A 17,250-nucleotide genomic window follows, 5' to 3' on the forward strand; every position below is an offset into this window, starting at 1 on the left:
TTTCCTCAACTCAAAATGGAGATAGTAATAGTACTTCCATCTGAGGTTAATATGAAGACCAAATGAAATAAGATTTGTAAAACACAGCACGCTCCCTGGCATATAGTAGGTGCTTAATAAATGCTTGGTTTCTTTCTTCCTTCTTTGCTTCTATGAATGGAGAGAAGGTGAGAGCAGGAAATAGTGTTTTTTTATTAAAGCTTTTTATTTTCAAAACATGTGCATGGATAATTTTCAACATTCACCCTTGCAAAACCTTATGTTTTAAATTTTTCCCTCCCTTCCTCCACCCCTCCCCTACATGGCAAGTAATTCAATATATGTCAAACGTGCAATTCTTTTATACATATTTCCACAATTATCATGCTGCACAAAAAATATCATGTCAAAAAGAAAAAATGAGAAAGAAAACAAAATGCAAGCAAACAACAACAAAAATGTGAAAATACTATGTTCTGGTCCACACTCAGTTCCTACAGTTCTACAGAGAGCAAATGGCTCTCTTCATCTTAAGATCATTGGAACTGGCCTGAATCATGTCATTTTGAGAAGAGCCATGTCCATCAGAATTGATCATTGTATCATCTTGTTGTTGCTGTGTACAATGTTCTCTTGGTTCTGCTCATTTCACTTAGCATCAGTTCATGTAAGTCTTTCTAGGCCTCTCTGAAATCATCTCGTTGATTATTTCCTATATACCATAACTTATTCAGCCATTCTCCAACTGATGGGCATGAGCAAGAAATATTGTAAAGGTATAATCCACATGATTCAATCAGCAACTGTGAGAGATATGGGATGGTACTGGTGGGGTAGAAGGGAGAAGAGGAATTAGAGAGAAGAATTAAGTATAACTCTGAGGTTTCTGAGCTGTGTGATTGGGAATATATATAACTTTAGCTGAAATGAGAACATATTGAGAAGAAATGGGCTTGGGGAGAGCTTTCATGAGTTCCATTTTGGACATTTTGAGCTTGATATGTTTATGGAACATCTCAGTGGTGAGGTTCAAATTGAGGGATCTGGATTTAGAACAGTATGATTTAAAGATGAAACGGACCTTAAAAATCAGCCAATATCATGCCCTCATTTTACAGAGAGGAAGCCTGAGCCCCTGAAAGGTATGAGCCGACTTGCCCTAAATCACAGAGGCAATAAGTAGGAAAGGTCAAAGTCAAAGCAATATATTTAGGTTCCAGATCTTGGCTCATCCCAGATACTTTTTTCTCTGTCTTTTTAAAATTTTCTGTTTATTTAAAAAAAACAGCATAAAAAAAGAAAGACAAAAAAGGAAAACAAAACAGAATAGAACAGAATATTGTAATGTGCCCAGCAGAACATCAGGGAGAATTAAAAATATGTAACAATTTCCAGTTCAAGAAAGAATATATAAGAATAGAAAAAAAACTATATTCATGAGTGTCTATCTTTTCTTTGCTTCCTTGTAGATTATTCTTTTGTTATCTGCTGTGTATTTTTTTTTTTACTTTATTCTTTTTACCCTCTTCTCTTAATGGAAGTGGATCAAACAATTTACAAGATCCAATTCTATCTATGGATGGCAAAAGTTGCCCATTGTCCCTGATTTGGAATTGGCCAGAGGGTCAAGAGCCTGGGAGAAACAGATCTTACATCCATTAAATCCCAAATGAAGGCTTAATTTCTTCATCTCCTTAATTCCAGATAGGGAATCCCAAATATTCCCTGGATGGGCATCTCTCTTCTAATTAAAACCCAAACAACAAGGGATATTTCACAGCCTTCCTCATTATTTAAAACCTAGTAAGGATATCTTTTGGCTGCAGAGTTTCTTAAGGGACTGGAAAAGCAAGGTAGTAATAATAGAAAGACAGTAGAGAAGTTAGGCTGGGAGAGTTTGGATGGAGAGATGTAGAGAAAGTAGGTGTATTTTTCAGTTGCCCTTGCTTTCCTAACCAATGCATGGACAAAAGTCAAAACCTTTTACTGATCCCTGGAAAAATCTCAGTGCATAGTTGAGAGGATTGACCCTACTTTCCAAGGTTTTCTTCATTTGGGTACATGGTTTCTGCAAAGGTGGATGAGGGGAGATGGCAAGGTTGCCATTAAAAGGAATATTCGTGTATCCGTGGATCTCCTTGGTATTTAGAGTTGGCTATTCAAATTGGCCTAATAGGCAGAGTATGGCTATAGATGGAATGTGATTATAATGTTCCAAACCCTTCAAAATAACTTCTTACTCAATTTCTTAAAATCTAAAATTTTACCATTAGAACTTTATTTCTTTGTGTTAAAATTTTTTCTTTTTAAAGAATAATATTTGATAGGCAGATAATAAGAAAAGGGAACCACATATTAAGTATTTTCAGTTGCTAGAGTAGAATCAGAAAATCTGGATTTTTAATTTTCATGAACTAGCTATATAATCTTAGCTAAGTAAGGCCAGGGGCCACAATTTCCTCATCTGTAAGGATGAGGAAGGACTAAGTAATCTCTAACACCTGTCTTGCACCACCTCCTCTAAACATGACATTTTGTGATTATGTTACAAACTATTAAAGTTGGTAGGTATTTTATCAATTCTTTTCTTAAAAAATAAGTTTTTAATATTAGGAAGGAGATAAAGCAAGAAGAGGGTTTCTCTTGGAGAATGAGGTATGCAAACATCCATTCCAGACCTGCCCTTGGAAAACGGGCTGGTAGCAACTGGGTATTGAGGATATTGAGTATTGTGGAAACCTCCCTTCAATACATGGACATTTCTGCCACTGCTACCAATTGAGTGTATGCACTAAAAAAAATACAATATATTGTAGAGTACCAAGGGATTTAAAAGTTAAGAGAGTCCTCAAGAGCTATCGGGATGAAAGATGCATAACAATAATAGCTAATATTTGTATAGTGACTGCTACATACTAGGCACTATACTATAGTCTTTACAAATATTATTTCATTTGATCTATACAACAACTCTGAGAGATAAGTGCTATTATTATCCCCATTGTATAGATGAGAAAACTTAAGTAAACAGCTAATATATGGGGATTTGAACTCAGGACTAACTGGAGTTCCTGTGTTCTATCAACTTACTCTTCTCCATGCACTCTTTCTTTTGGGAACTTCTTACTGTCCTTTTCAGCTCTAGAATTCAGAATCTTATTTTAATACTAATACATCCAATAGTTTTCTTCATGTCAGGGTTAGCCATTCACATCCATGTGCAGGATACTGATTGCCTGATATAACTGAATTCTTTCAGGAAGCATGATCTTAGAATACAACCTAGACAGAGACAGGGGATTTGCTGAGCACTGATTGGGAGTTATCAGGCAACTTTGTCATTCTAAAAAAGCCCTCTTTTCCAGGGTCCCACAGGACCTCTCCAAAGATTCCTGATACCACTCCATGGTTTAGACTTTTGCCCCAGGAGCAAAAGCCATTTTGGCAGCTGCTGAACAAGGAATCTCCTTTCTTCGTTGCCCTAATATCTCCTTGGCTTTGTTCTTCAATTAGATCACTTTGGAGGAACTATGCGAACCCTCTTATTTCTCGTCACTGAAGAAATCTTCTCTCCTAGACAATTCAGACTAATATATAATGATCCAGACTAAATTCTTGTATTCAGAAGCTCTTAAATTGAGTTTACCCATTTTGAAGCAACTCTAAAAAATGATGCTGCAAGAAAAAATGTTCTTACTCCCCTTACCATGAAGCTAGATTCTGGGAATCTAGAAAAGATAGGTAGGTGGTATAGTGGATAGAGTGCTGGAACTGGAGTCAGGAAGGCTCATCTTCCTGAGTTGAAATCTGGCTTCAGACACTTACTAGCGGAGGGCCACATCACTTAATCCTGTTTGTCTTGTCTGGAAATGACCTGCAGAAGGAAATAGCAAACCTCTCTAATATCTTGGCCAAGAAAATCCCCCCAAAAGTCACAGATAATAACAACTGAACAACAAAGAAAGCCAAGAGCATTCCACTTTCATTCTCTACATGAGAGACTAAGGTTTGGTTACAATATCTTTCAACTCTTTTTTTCTGACTGTATAGAAGTAGCACTGCCATGTGTCACCTATGAGTCACCAATAGCGCTGGTAGAAGTTGCAAAGGAAGACATTTCCCATCCCCTTTAGCTGCATTTTGGTCTGGAAGTTCAAGGAGGAGAGTCACTGAGCCTCCAAAAAAGAGAGGACTGAGCTATTTTCCAGCTCACTTATGTATGGAGGGTAATGGGGGAGGTCCCCTGAACTCTCTGTTGCCAATCATCTTAGAGGCAGTCCCAATTACTGGGAGTCAAATAGAGGAATTCCCTAGCAAGGTGCCAGGGCATATGCTGTCACAATCCATTGCCACAACAGATGCTTAATAAACATTTGTTGATTGATTGTTCTACATGAGAAGGTTGCCCTTCTAACAAAGGCCTGTGCCCTGTGATCTCATCAAATTGATTAGTTTTTCCCCTCCCCCTTTCCTCTATCCTTATAATCCCTCCCAATCTCCTCCAAGGCCTATGGCTGTAGCCTAAAATGTGAAATTCAGGCATTTGACTTAAGAATTGTCCTCCAATTTAAAGGTAATTACCCCTGAGAGGAGTGACATTGTAGTAAATTAGAAAGAGGACTGAATTTAGAGCCAGGAGGCCTGGGTTAGCATTCCTGCCTAGCCATTTATTAGCTGCATTATTATTGCCCTTTCCCTCTCTGGGTCCAATTTTCTTATTGATAAAATGGAACTAGTTTCTTTTCTATCATTTACTACCTTTGGCAGTCTGGCGAAATCTATCAACTCCTTCTCAGAAGAATGTTTTAATGCTTCCATTCATAATTAAAGGAACTCCTGAATTTTAGTTAGAGGTTAGTGAAAATAAAGATGTCATTTTTTTTTCTATCCAAGTTCAAGACCCTCTGAAATCTCTGTGGTCCATGGACCTATGCTTAAGCATTCCTTAACCAGATGACCTCTCAGGTCACCTCCAGCTATACAATTCTGTGATTCCAAAAACATATTTAAAACTTATCTGCTATTAACTTTTTAATGTGAATGAGTGATCCTTTTCTAACACAGATATTCCATAGAAACTGAGCTTCTGCGGTTGTAAAGTGGACAAAAATGGAGGTCAGAAAGGCATTGAAGACAAACTCACTTACAGCGTAATTTTGACGGAGGTTAATACATCTCAGGGATGTTGCTATCTCCCTCCCCCAGCCCAAACCTTTCTCCTTAACCTTGTTTCCTCGGCACCCCAAAGGACCTCTTCCCAGCAATAACTCTTAGTTGTCCCTCTGAATAAATCTTAGCTTTCTCGGAGAAACAAGATTTAGCCTGGATTATGCTGCTCCAGAGGGCAATCAGTCACTTGCTAGGTGGCCAATGAGGGAACCAGCAATTTCCAGGATGGGGCCAATAAACATGGACAGCAGCAATTGCTCAAAGCCTAATAAGGTCCCTTTCCTTCCCATCTGCTATCTATAGATTCCCACCCCCGTCTAAGAGCACACATTATCAGCCCTTAAAATCTTTACTGCTATTGGTTCTACCATCTCAAGAACTCTGCCTACCCCATTGCATTATGGGCCTTTGTTTTTCCTACTGTGCGGAGGTTGCAGATTTTCTCCCTGAAAATCCCAGTTGGCATTGCCCGGACTTGGTCAAAGTTCAGGCGAGACGTTTCACCTCAGGGATAATTGCTCCTGGGACTCTACATAGCTAGCTAGCCTCAGGGGGTAGATGCTTCTGGGGATGCCCCCATCCTCCCATGCCATGCCAATCCCTTTCTTCTCTTTTGTGTTGTGTTGCAGATTGAAATGCTAGAACACAAATACGGAGGCCATTTGGTGTCCCGGCGAGCAGCTTGCACCATTCAGACAGCCTTCCGCCAATATCAGCTTAGCAAGAACTTCGAGAAGATACGCAACTCGCTGCTTGAAAGCCGATTCCCTCGGCGTATTTCCCTGCGCAAGGTGCGGGTCCCCAATCCAGAGACTTTTGCAGCAGAGAAGGCTTTGATGGAGGGCTATGGGCTAATGGGACTGCCCCTGGTCCGCTCTCCATCCCTGCCAGCCACCATCACAGGAACGCTCACGGAGCTGGAGGATTCCTTCACGGAGCAAGTCCAATCCCTGGCCAAGTCCATAGATGATGCTCTCAGCACCTGGAGCCTGAAGACTATGTGCTCCCTCCAGGAAGGGGGCTCCTATGAGTTCCATGAGACCTTCCATGCTGGAGGGATGGGGCCCCCAGGTCTGGAGACAGAACTGAAGGAGCAGGAGGAAGCTGGAGAACTGAGCCTGGAGGAGGAGGAAGAGGGCAGTGGGTCAGGGGGTGGGCTGCCCAAAAGCAGGAGCACCCTCATGATGGCTTTCCGGGATGTCACAGTGCAGATCGCCAGTAAGAACATCTCTGTCTCCTCCTCCACAGCTGTTTCTGTGGCCAACTGCCTGGGAGGGCAAGAGACTCAGGTTGGATTAGTCCCAGCGGCAGGCAAAGGGGAGACAGAAGAGGCAGGGGGGGCTGCAGCTTTGACCTCTCCGGTTGTGACTTCATCTGCTTCAACCACTGGGCACACATGGACCGACGTTGGGGCTGTCGGGGACGTGAATACTAATGGGCAGGCGGCTGAGGGGGCGATGGGTGAGGAAGAAGAGGAAGAAGAGGAGGCAGGAGAGTCAATCAAAGGGGGTGAGATGGAGACTGGTGATAACTCAGAGCAACTGAGCAGCAGCAGCACCTCCACAAAATCTGCCAAGTCAAGCTCAGAGGTGTCAGCCTCAAAGGAAGCCCTCCAGGCTATGATACTGAGCCTGCCCCGTTACCACTGCGAGAACCCGGCCAGCTGCAAGTCCCCCACACTCTCTACTGACACCCTTCGAAAGAGGCTCTACCGCATTGGTCTCAACCTCTTCAACATGTGAGTCTCAGGCCCACCCCACTCTTCCAAGTCCTATTTCCAGGCCCTACCCATCCCCTGGACTTCTCCTTAGATGGGGGCAAGAGAAGTAGGAAGGAGTGAGGGCTAGGAACATAGAATACAAACAGGAAGAAAGGAGATAGGGGAAAGAAAGCAAGCCATAGTGGAAAGAATGCTAGACTAGAAGCCAAAAGACCCAAGTTCAAATTCGAATACAGTCAAACTGAGTAACTATGGATCAGCCCCTTCACCTTTATGTTTCTTCATGATGCTATAGCTCCTTCTAGCTTTAGAAGTTGATAATTATATGAGAGGGATAAATAGGAAGAGGAGATAGTAAAGAAAGAGAGGTAGAGAGGTAGAAGTGCTAGGGGAGAGAGAGAGAGAGAGAGAGAGAGAGAGAGAGAGAGAGAGGAGAGAGAGAGAGAGAGAGAGGAATGAGAGAGAGACAGAGACAGAGAGAGGAGAGACAGAGAGAAACAGAGACAGAGAGACAGAGAGAGACAGAGAGACAGAGAAGACAGAGAGAGAGATAGAGAGACAGAGAGAGGAGAGAGACAGAGACAGAGAGACAGAGGAGACAAAGAGAGACAGAGAGAGATAGAAAGTCAGAGAGAGGAGAGAGACAGAGACAGAGAGACACAGAGAGACAAAGAGAGAGAGAGAGACACCGAGACAGAGAGACAGAGAGAGACACACAGAGACAGAGAGACAGAGTGAGAGAGACAGAGAGACAAAGAGAGGAGAGAGACAGAGAGACAGACAGAGAGACAGACATAGAGAGACAGAGACAGAGAGACAAAGAGAGAGAAAGAGAGATAGAGACAGAGAGAGAGAGAGAGAGAGAGAGAGAGAGAGAGAGAGAGAGAGAGAGAAAGGTGATCAGAGGGGACTAATGATGAAACATGATAAGTCCCTTTAGATAGAGATCTGACATACTCAAGATGCAAGAAAAATATTTTCTGAATGTGTACATTTTACAGAATTTGCTTTGCTTAACTCTTCAGATTTGGTGCAAAGGTTTTGGTTTTCTTTTTTTCTCAATGTAGGAGAGGGCAATTGGGAAAGAGTTTGGGGTTAGGTTTACCAAAACCAAAAAGAAAGAAAGGAGGGTCACAGAAACATATTTTAACTGAATAGAAGAGAAAAGAAGAAAAACCAAGAAATCACAGACATGTAGGATAGTTTCAAAAGTGACATGTTGAATTTTAATACATAGTTTAAAGAAAAACCACCTGTACAACTCATGTACAACTCTTTCTGTCCTAGCATGTATATGGAAGTGCTCTTATCTGGTAGTTGTAAGTTCTTAATTTTTAAAATTGGGGAGGTGGGGAGAAGAGAGGGGAGGGAAGAGATTTGGTAGAGAGAACAGAGAAAGACTGGATGAGTGAAATGACATGTAGGGGACATTTGGTGAGAAGGAATGAAAGGGTAGGGAAGAAAGAAATGGACTAAGGGGAGAGGGGGCCAGGGGAACAAGAAGAACCTGAGGGGGAAGAGAAAGAGAATGGGGAGGTAGAGGTCAAATGTGCATAAATCTATTATATATCCAACTGCATGCTAGAATACAGTGCTGCCATATGCATATGTTTAGCCAGTCAGAAAGCTTTACCTTCAAAGAAGTAGTAAATCAGTTGGCTGTCCATTGCCAAGCAAGACAAATGTGTTGATTTGTTTTGATTACTTTTTTATATAAAGAAGAGTTTTTTGTGGGGAGGGAGGGTGGTGGAGTGAGCAGGGAGAGAGAATGGGACTTGTGAAGTACAAAGCTGCCATATGCATATATTCAGCCAGTCAGAAAGCTTCACCTTCAAAGAGGTAGTCAATCAATTGGCTGTCCAATGCCAGGCATGACAAATGTGTTGATTTGTTTTAATTACTTTTTTATATAAAGGAGAATTATTGGAGATATGATGATAAGGGGAGTGAACAGGAAGAGAGAATGGGATTTATGAAGTGATAGCAATTTTTGTGTATTTTTAAGCATAAATAAAACATTTGCATGTATATTTTTAAAATGGAATTGGAACTCAGAGGAAAATTGAATCTATCAGAAAAGATTTATTAAAAACAGTACTATGTGCAAATACCACACCAACCACCGGGGATATAACAAAAGCAAAAATGAAGACTGCTCTCAAGGAGCTTACTTTCTAATAGAGTAAAATAAAAATGAGTCTTGAAGAAAATCTTGAGACAAAGGTAAAAAAAGGGCCTTCTAGGACAATCTGTGCCTAAGGACAGAAGAGAGGTAGAATACCAGGGAAGAATAACAAACAGAATAATTTGGGTGTATCATAGAGGTAAATAGGAAAAGACCAGGTTATAAAGGGCTTTAAATGCTAAAGAGAAGATTTTATATTTTATCCTGGAAGTAGTAGTGAGTCCCTGGAATTTATCGAGGAGGCCAGACCTCCTATCTGAAAAAATATTTTGCTTGTGGTTCTCTTTAAAACAAAACAAAACAAAACCAAAAAACCTTATCCCTTTTCATATAAATATAAAACTGTAATCAGATATCTCCTTCTCTTATGCATGAAATCAGATACTTGAAATAATCCTGGGCACAGCTTCATTTCTCTTCTCTCTGCTGTCATGCACAGAATGATAAAAGCCTTATTTTGAACTCTTCTGATGGAACCTCAGTTTCCCCATCTTCTAGATGAAAGGATTAAAGTAGGTCTTAAAGGGATAGATGGTAGAAGCCAAGGGAGATGACACTTTTCCTCCTTATTCCTTATTTTCCCTGCTGGCCCACCTTCTCTCCCTTCTGTTTCTTCTTATTAATACAAGGCCTCAGAGTAGCTGAAGTGATAACTGCCTGTTGAAGAGAGATTGGAGCTAATAGAGGAAAGGAGGGACTTTGATCACAAATGCTGAGGGAGAAGATTATCCTTCTAGAAACCTATCAAATTTCTGAAATATTACACAGGGTTTCCCATCACTTTGTGGTAAGAGAGACAGGAAATGAATAGGTTTCCCCGTTCATGTTTCTTACAGTTTGACTGAAAGGAAATGTATCTCAAAGGAAAGGATTTCTTGGTAGGAGGGGTGATGATTCAGAAATTGGGTGGGAGAGAGAAGAAAGATATGGGAAAACAAGTTTTTCCAGAGATAGTAAGTAAAACAAGAAGAAAAAATTGATAGTATTCAGAAATGGTTGGGGTAATAGGGATTAGACTCCGAATATTCCAGGAGGGTTTATAGAAACCAGAAGGGGATCCTGACTGTGAATTGCAAAGGATTGGTGGGGGGGGGGGGGGTCACCAGGGCCAGAAGAATTTTATTCTAGAGTACCGAAAGAAGTGGCAGATGGAATTGCTGAGCTGGAATCACTGTGATCTTTGGACTAGACAAGAGGAAAGGTGCCATTGGAGAAGGGTGAATATTGCCTAATTTTAAAAAGGGTCATGGTAAGCGAATGGAATCTTCAAACTATACACTAATGAACTTAACTTAAATTCCCTACAGAATTCTTGAATTTATTCTTTAATGGATGTTAGGTAGCATCTATAAAAGGAGAGGATGATCACAAACCAGTATAACTTCATCAAAAACAAGTCATCAATCACCATGCATTTATTAAGCTCTGACTCTATATAAGATACTGTATTAATTACTGGCATGCTAAATCCTACCATACTAACCTCATTTCCTTTTTTTCAGACAGGATTACTAGACTTGTTCCTTTTCAGCTGTTAAAATATGTGTGGGTAGATTAGGGAAATACTGCAGATTATCACTTAGCTTGATTTTAGCAAAACTTTTGAAGTAATCTCTGATGCCATTCTACACAAAATGGAGAAATGAGGGCAGGAGTGTGCTGGAATCAGTTTTCAAAGATTGATGGTTAGAATTTCAACTAGACCATTTATATATTTGAAATTGGCAAATGCTACTACATATTAGGGCTTGGTTTATTGTTTTATTGGTTGTCTAGATTTTTAAAAGTAATAGAAAAAATGCTGACAAAAATAGATTAAACTTAAAAGGATGCCAGGAACACATTTTTCTGATGAGCTGTTTCTTAAACATTTATTAGCATACCCCTAGATAAAGACTAGATAATAGGATAGGTTCTTTGTCAATTTGGAAGAAGGTTTCTGATATGTTATCTTAGGGACCTGTCTTTGACATCATGCTGTTTAATGTACTGTCAAAAACTTGACCAAGTCAGTATGGTAATGGCAAGTTTATCAGATTTACGGGTGAAATGAAGCTAAAATGGATAGCTAAGATCAAATATTCATCAGGTTCCAAACATAACTTTACAGAATAGAACACTGAATCAAATCTAATGTGTTAAGTTTAATGGGGATAAATATAATATCTGATACTTGGATCCAAAATGTAAATTTTACAAATACAAGTTGAGAGAGACATAGTTAGACAGCAATTGGTCTGAAGAGATATGTGGAGAGTCATTTGTACAATAATTTCAATATACACACAACAATAGTGTGATTCAGCAATCACAAAAGCTAATGTAATTATGGGCCACATTCAGAGACATTGGAAGCAGAGGAGATTCTTGTTTAGATAGGAGTTGGACAAAATGTCCTTTGAGACTTTTTCTGTCTTCTGAGATTCTGTGTTTCTGAGATAGAAGAGAACTTATTAGATTTGGAAAAGAGTGAATGTAACCTGAGTAGTGGTAACATTCACTTACTGTTCCCCTGATCCCCTTTCTCTATTTCCAGAAACCCAGATAAAGGTATCCAGTTCCTGATCTCTCGTGGCTTCATCCCCGATACTCCCATTGGTGTGGCCCATTTCCTCCTGCAGCGAAAGGGACTTAGTCGACAAATGATTGGAGAATTCCTGGGAAACAGCAAGAAGCAGTTCAACCGGGATGTATTGGAGTAAGTGATTCTAACCCTCCTTGGACAACCCGTTATCTCGGTAGCTACTCTCCTCTGCTCTCCTTGGTCACCTCTTTCTCCTTGTTCTCTTCCTCTCTCCCTTTCTCCTTTTCCATGGATTGAAACAGTAGAAACAGTGGGGAATTTGGAGTCAAAGTACCTGATCTATAATTCTGGTTCTACTATTTAAGACTTGTGTGACCTTGAGTCACACAAACTCCCTGAGCCTCAGTTTACTCATCTGTGATATGAGGGAGTTGGACTAGAATCAGTATATTGTCCTATGATCTTCATAAAACTGAGGTCAAGCATGGGAGTACCTCAATAGTAGAAAGAAGACTTTGACAATCAAGAAGGGGATCTTAGAGCATTTTTTAAATTATTTTTTAACCTCCCAAAAGCCTAATCCCTGGGATACTTAAATAGCCTTGGGCAACTGTCATTCAATTTCTTTTTGTATAAAATGGAGAGAATAATAAATACCCTGTTCAACCATCCCCTAAGGATAAAATGATGGGATCATAGACTTCAAGTTATAGAGCATCAGGGTTTTCACCTCTGACATGTTACCAAAAAAAAGGAAACTGAATAATACATTGGAAAGAGTTAGGAGGGCTGACTTCATTTCATGTGCCAAAGGCAAGCCATTTCTACCTTTCATGATCTCTATTTTTTTATCTATAAAAAGCAAGTGGGATAAAACCAAAAGATGTCCAAGCTCCCTTCTAACACCTGATCTTAGGGACATTCAGCAAAGGACTTTGGAAGGGAATAGGGACTTTTGCAGACAAGGTATCTTTTAAACAGTTTTCAATTCTTCATGAGTAGATTCTTGATTTCTTGCCTTCAAGCTATCCTTTGGCTCACCATCAGTCAATTTTGAGTCGGAACATATGAACTTATTTTTATGTCAGCCAAAGCAAAGGATAATGGAGAAAAATGAGGACCAGAATGACCTCCAATCCAATGGTGTGAAATCTTCCAAAAACAACAGCAACAAATCATTCCAAAGCCAATATTTAAAAATAATAGTAATAATGGAAGGTTCACTGGTGACCAGTGGTGTGAACAATGGGGTTTATTTAGAATGCTGTGGTGTTAATCAAACACACACTCTCCCTTTCTAGTGTTATACAGTGAAGAAAAGGTAGGAAGAATGGAAATGTGATAAATATTTGTCTTAGAATCTAATCTTAAACAGCTGGACTGAAAGTCCACATTAACTGAAGAGAATCTGATCATTAGAGGAGCCATTTCCCATAAGCTGGGGAGAGCTGAGATAGCAGGAGCAACCTCAGGGAAGGGAAAGGATTAAGGCAAGGAGAATAGGTTGAAGTCTGTCCATGGAAACTCTCCTCAGTTTTCCCAAATTATGTCTAGTCTTCAGTTTCTTAGTTTTTTTTTCCCACGAGCCACCTCTTTGCCATTCTGTCAGACTCTTTCTTTTCTAGGTCACACTAGGTCCAGTCACCAGTGAACAGGACCATTTTCCTAATATTCTTTGGAAGAATTCACACCTATTATATTCTCATCATGCCTTGCCTGCTACATCTTTTTAGTTTCCATTTCTCTACTTGGCATCCATCTCTATTGAAATGCTCTATTATGTTTTATCCATAAAGCAGTGAGTGTCTTGGGGAAAACCAGACAGAGAGTACTTTGTATTTCTTTTTCTTATTCCTTTCTTCTCCTTCCATTAATTCTCTTTTTCTTCAGTCCATTGCATTTATTGAAAGCTTTCACTGTGTGGAGTTCTATAGAAAGTGCTATTAAAAAAGGCATTTAATATTACAAACTTCTTCTCCCCCCCCCCTTATTCTCTAACCTTCTATTTCCCTCTTCTTCCTTTCCTTTATTTTTCTCTTTTTTCATTTTCTGGGAGGAAAATCCAGAAGGAATAGGTAATAAAATCTATCTCTTCAATTTTTTTTGCCTTCTTTCTTTCCCCTAATATGATATCTCTATGGTCTCAATCTCTTTCTGTCCCATCTGTCCTTGCCTTTGACACTTATGCCTCTCTTCTCATTTCCTGTCTATTTAATATGTGTCCACTTCTACCCTACATGCCCCATTGTGTTTTTCAGACCATCTGCCTCTCTTGGGTTTTGGTTTTGTTTTGTTTCCTTCTTTCCCTCTGTCCCTCTCTCTCTCTTTCTTTTTCTTTCTTTTTTCTTTCATTCCTTCTTTCCTACCTACTTTCCTTCCTTCCTTCCTTCCTTGCTTTTTTCTTCCTTCCTTGTTTCCTTCCTTACTTCCTTTCTTCCTTCTTCCCTCCCTTCCTCTCTCCCTTCCTTTTTTCCTCCTTCTTCCCTCCCTCTCTCCCTCCCTTTTTCCTTCCCTCTTTCTCTCTTTTCCTCCTTCTCTCCCTCCCGCTCTCCCTCCCTTTTTCCTTCCTCTCTCCCTTTCTTTCTTTCTTTCTTTCCTTCCTCTCTCCTTCCCTCCTTTCTTTCTTCCTTCTTTCCTTCCTTCCTTCCTTCCTTCTTTTCTTCCTTCCTTCCTTCCTTCCTTTTTTCCTTCCTTCCTTCCTTCCCTCTTTCTTCCTTTCTTCCTTCCTTCCTTCTTACTGATTTGGTGTTTGGGGGAACACATGTTTTGGTTTTTAATGTTTATTCCTACAACCATAATCCTACTGAGCAACATAATGAAAACAAATTGCCTCCCTTTGAGGCTGTTTGTAGGGGCTGAACACTCAGGCAAAAAGTTCACTTCATCTCAAGTGAAGCCTTCTGCTAAGGAAGGTAGGCTGTTATAGCAGCCATGGCAAGGGGCCAGGCAGAGAACCAGCAAAGATTGGTCTGGGTAGTCAAATTCCTGAATTGGAACCCCTCTTTTAGAATTCTTAAAGAGGCTGCACAGTGTGATGGGAAGAGTACTGAGTTTTGGGAAAACCCCAAATTCTTAGAAGAGCATTACTACTTCACAAAATCTCAGAATCTCAGAGTTGGAAGGTTATCTCTCCCAATCCAGGCCTGAGCAGGAATCCCCTGGAAATAGCCTTGATGGAAGAAATCTAGCGAGTTCTTAACTCCATTATTTCTGTCATGCTCCATAGCCTTCTGCATATCTCTCCCTAGATAGCTTGTAAGCATCTCAAACTCAACATTTACAAAATAGACTCATTATCTTTTCCCCATAACCTGCCCTACCTTCAAATCTCCCTGTTTCTTTTGAGGACAGCATCATTCTCCCAGGGACTCTTTTTTATCCTTCACCCTTCATATAACATGAGTTGCCAAGATGTGTTAATTATACCTCTATGGTATTTTTCATTAACCTCCTATTCTCTATCCACAAAGCCAGCACCTTAGTTTATATCTTCATCTCCTGATATCAAGTTGTGGGCTATTGCTAGTCCCTTAATCTTAAGTTAACCAAACCTTAAGTTTTGTTCTGGTACTAGACTTTGATGACTGTTGTTCGGTTGTGTACAAACCCATTTAATGTTTTTTTGACAAAGATACCAGAGTGGTTTCCCATGTCTTTCTCCAGCTCATTTTACAAATGGGGAAACTGAAGGTTAAATGATTTGTGCAGGGTCATACAACCGGTGTCTGAGACCAGATTTGATGGCCTCAGGAAGATGACTCCAGGTTTCACACTACTTTACAAGCAGCTTCCTCACTCTCAGTTTCTCCATTCTATCTTCCACATGACTGTCAAAATTATCTTTCTAAAATACAAGTATGAACATGTTTCTTCCTTCTTCAAAAATCTTAAGTGCCTTTAAGATACTTGGAGTTTAAAGCTCTCCTCAATTTTGACTGCCATCTACCTTTTTAACCTTTTTTTTCCAAGTTATTTTCTCCTCTTAGCCTCTGTAATCTAGTCACGCTGGATGAAATATTATATTTGGATCCAGAAGATCTGGATTCAAATACGGGCATTGTTCCCTTGTCACCTATGTAACTCTGGGCAAGTCACTCTGAGTCTCAATTTCCCTAATCTTTAAAATAAAAGGTTTTGACTACAGGGGCTGTAATGTTTCTTGTTCCCAAGGCTCATCTTTCTCAGTTCAAATCTATCCTCAGATGCAATTGAAATAACCCAACAATAAGAACTGTTTCTTCTAGCTTTAAATCTATGATCCTATGGTCTCCAATGATGGTAAACTCACTTCTTCCCAAAGCAGTCCATTCCAATTATGATACCTTTGATTATTGAGACTCTCTTCATGTGAAGATTAAGTCTTCCTTTCTACAGCTCCCACTTCTTATTCCTTATTTTGTCCTCCAGAGCCAAGCAGAGTGAGTCTTATTCCTCTACATCCAACAGTTCTTGATATATTTAAGATAATCAACATGTCTTTTCTTTAAACTAAATCTCCTCAGTTGCTTCAATTTGTCTTCATATGACAATAATTTGGAGTATCTCCACCATCTTTGTTACTCTTTTCTAGATACTCTCCAGTTTGTCAATAAGGGTAGAACCCAGAAGTGAATAAAATATCTCTGATAAGCCCAAAGTAGCACATAGTGTAATAATTCTATGATACTTCATTCTGGACTCAATTTTTCTTTAAAAGCATTAGTTTTGGTAACTGCCATATTGTATTGTGGATACACTCTAAGCTTGCAGTTTATTAAAATCCTGAGATCTTTTTTATATACTATATAGCTGTACCTCTCCCGGTCTGTACTGGTGCAGTTATTTGTTTGGTTTTTATTCCCAGTATTGGATTTTTTGTCTCTTGCTATAAATCACACCTTATGCCATATTCTATTCTATTCAGATTTTTTGAATTCTGATTTTCATTTAGTGTGTTCCCTATCCTTTCCCATTATGGGTCATATGTAGATAGATTTGATATAAAATGTCCTTTATGTCTTCATTTACATTGCTGACCAAATTGTTGAACAACACATCCATGAGATAATCCCCTAGCGATTCCAAGTTGACATAAAATGTTTAATGGCTAAATTTTCAGCCTTGTCAGTCAGATACTGTCAAAACCATCTAAATCTACAACCCTCTAGACCAGAGGTACAAAATTCCCCCATCCCCACCCCAAGACCACATGTGATCCACAAGACTTTGAGTGCTCATAATCTGGAACCTGATTAAAATATAATTGGGAAATTTTGACAAATAAATAAAAATATAATAAAACATGTTCAGTACCACATTTTAAAAACCAAGTCAATATGCTACTCAAAGGGATTTTTATGTATAGATGATGGCCCCCTATTTCTGTTTGAATTTTATTCCACTGATCTAGATCATAGCTCTTCATCTTGTGTACAAAGTTAACTCAAGATAATCTGTCAAATGCTTTGCAAATATATACATATATATATATATATAAAGTATATCTTCAACTATATTCTTCTAAAATACATGGATAGTTAAACTATCTCATTTATATTTTCAACTGTATCCTTCATCTACTAGTCTAGAAACACTGTCCAAATAAGAAGTAGGATTTGTTCAACATGACCCGTTTTTAATGAAGCCATGACAGCACTACATCTGTTTCTGGATGTCCACTAGCCATTTTAAAAA

General features: G+C 39.5%; 1 protein-coding gene across 4 annotated transcripts in view; it reads left to right on the forward strand.

The window, feature by feature from the left end:
- The window catches only part of IQSEC3 (IQ motif and Sec7 domain ArfGEF 3), a 159,699-nt gene that overhangs the window by 99,558 nt on the left and 42,891 nt on the right, over nucleotides 1–17,250 (forward strand). For all 4 annotated transcript variants that reach the window (XM_052000634.1, XM_052000635.1, XM_052000637.1 and 1 more), the window contains exons 4-5: nucleotides 5,778–6,886; nucleotides 11,590–11,751. In XM_052000634.1, the coding sequence (XP_051856594.1) occupies nucleotides 5,778–6,886; nucleotides 11,590–11,751 (1,271 nt within the window). The remainder of the gene's footprint in view (nucleotides 1–5,777; nucleotides 6,887–11,589; nucleotides 11,752–17,250) is intronic.

Source organism: Antechinus flavipes, chromosome 5 (assembly GCF_016432865.1).
Source record: "Antechinus flavipes isolate AdamAnt ecotype Samford, QLD, Australia chromosome 5, AdamAnt_v2, whole genome shotgun sequence".
In the NCBI taxonomy this organism is placed as follows: domain Eukaryota; kingdom Metazoa; phylum Chordata; class Mammalia; order Dasyuromorphia; family Dasyuridae; genus Antechinus; species Antechinus flavipes.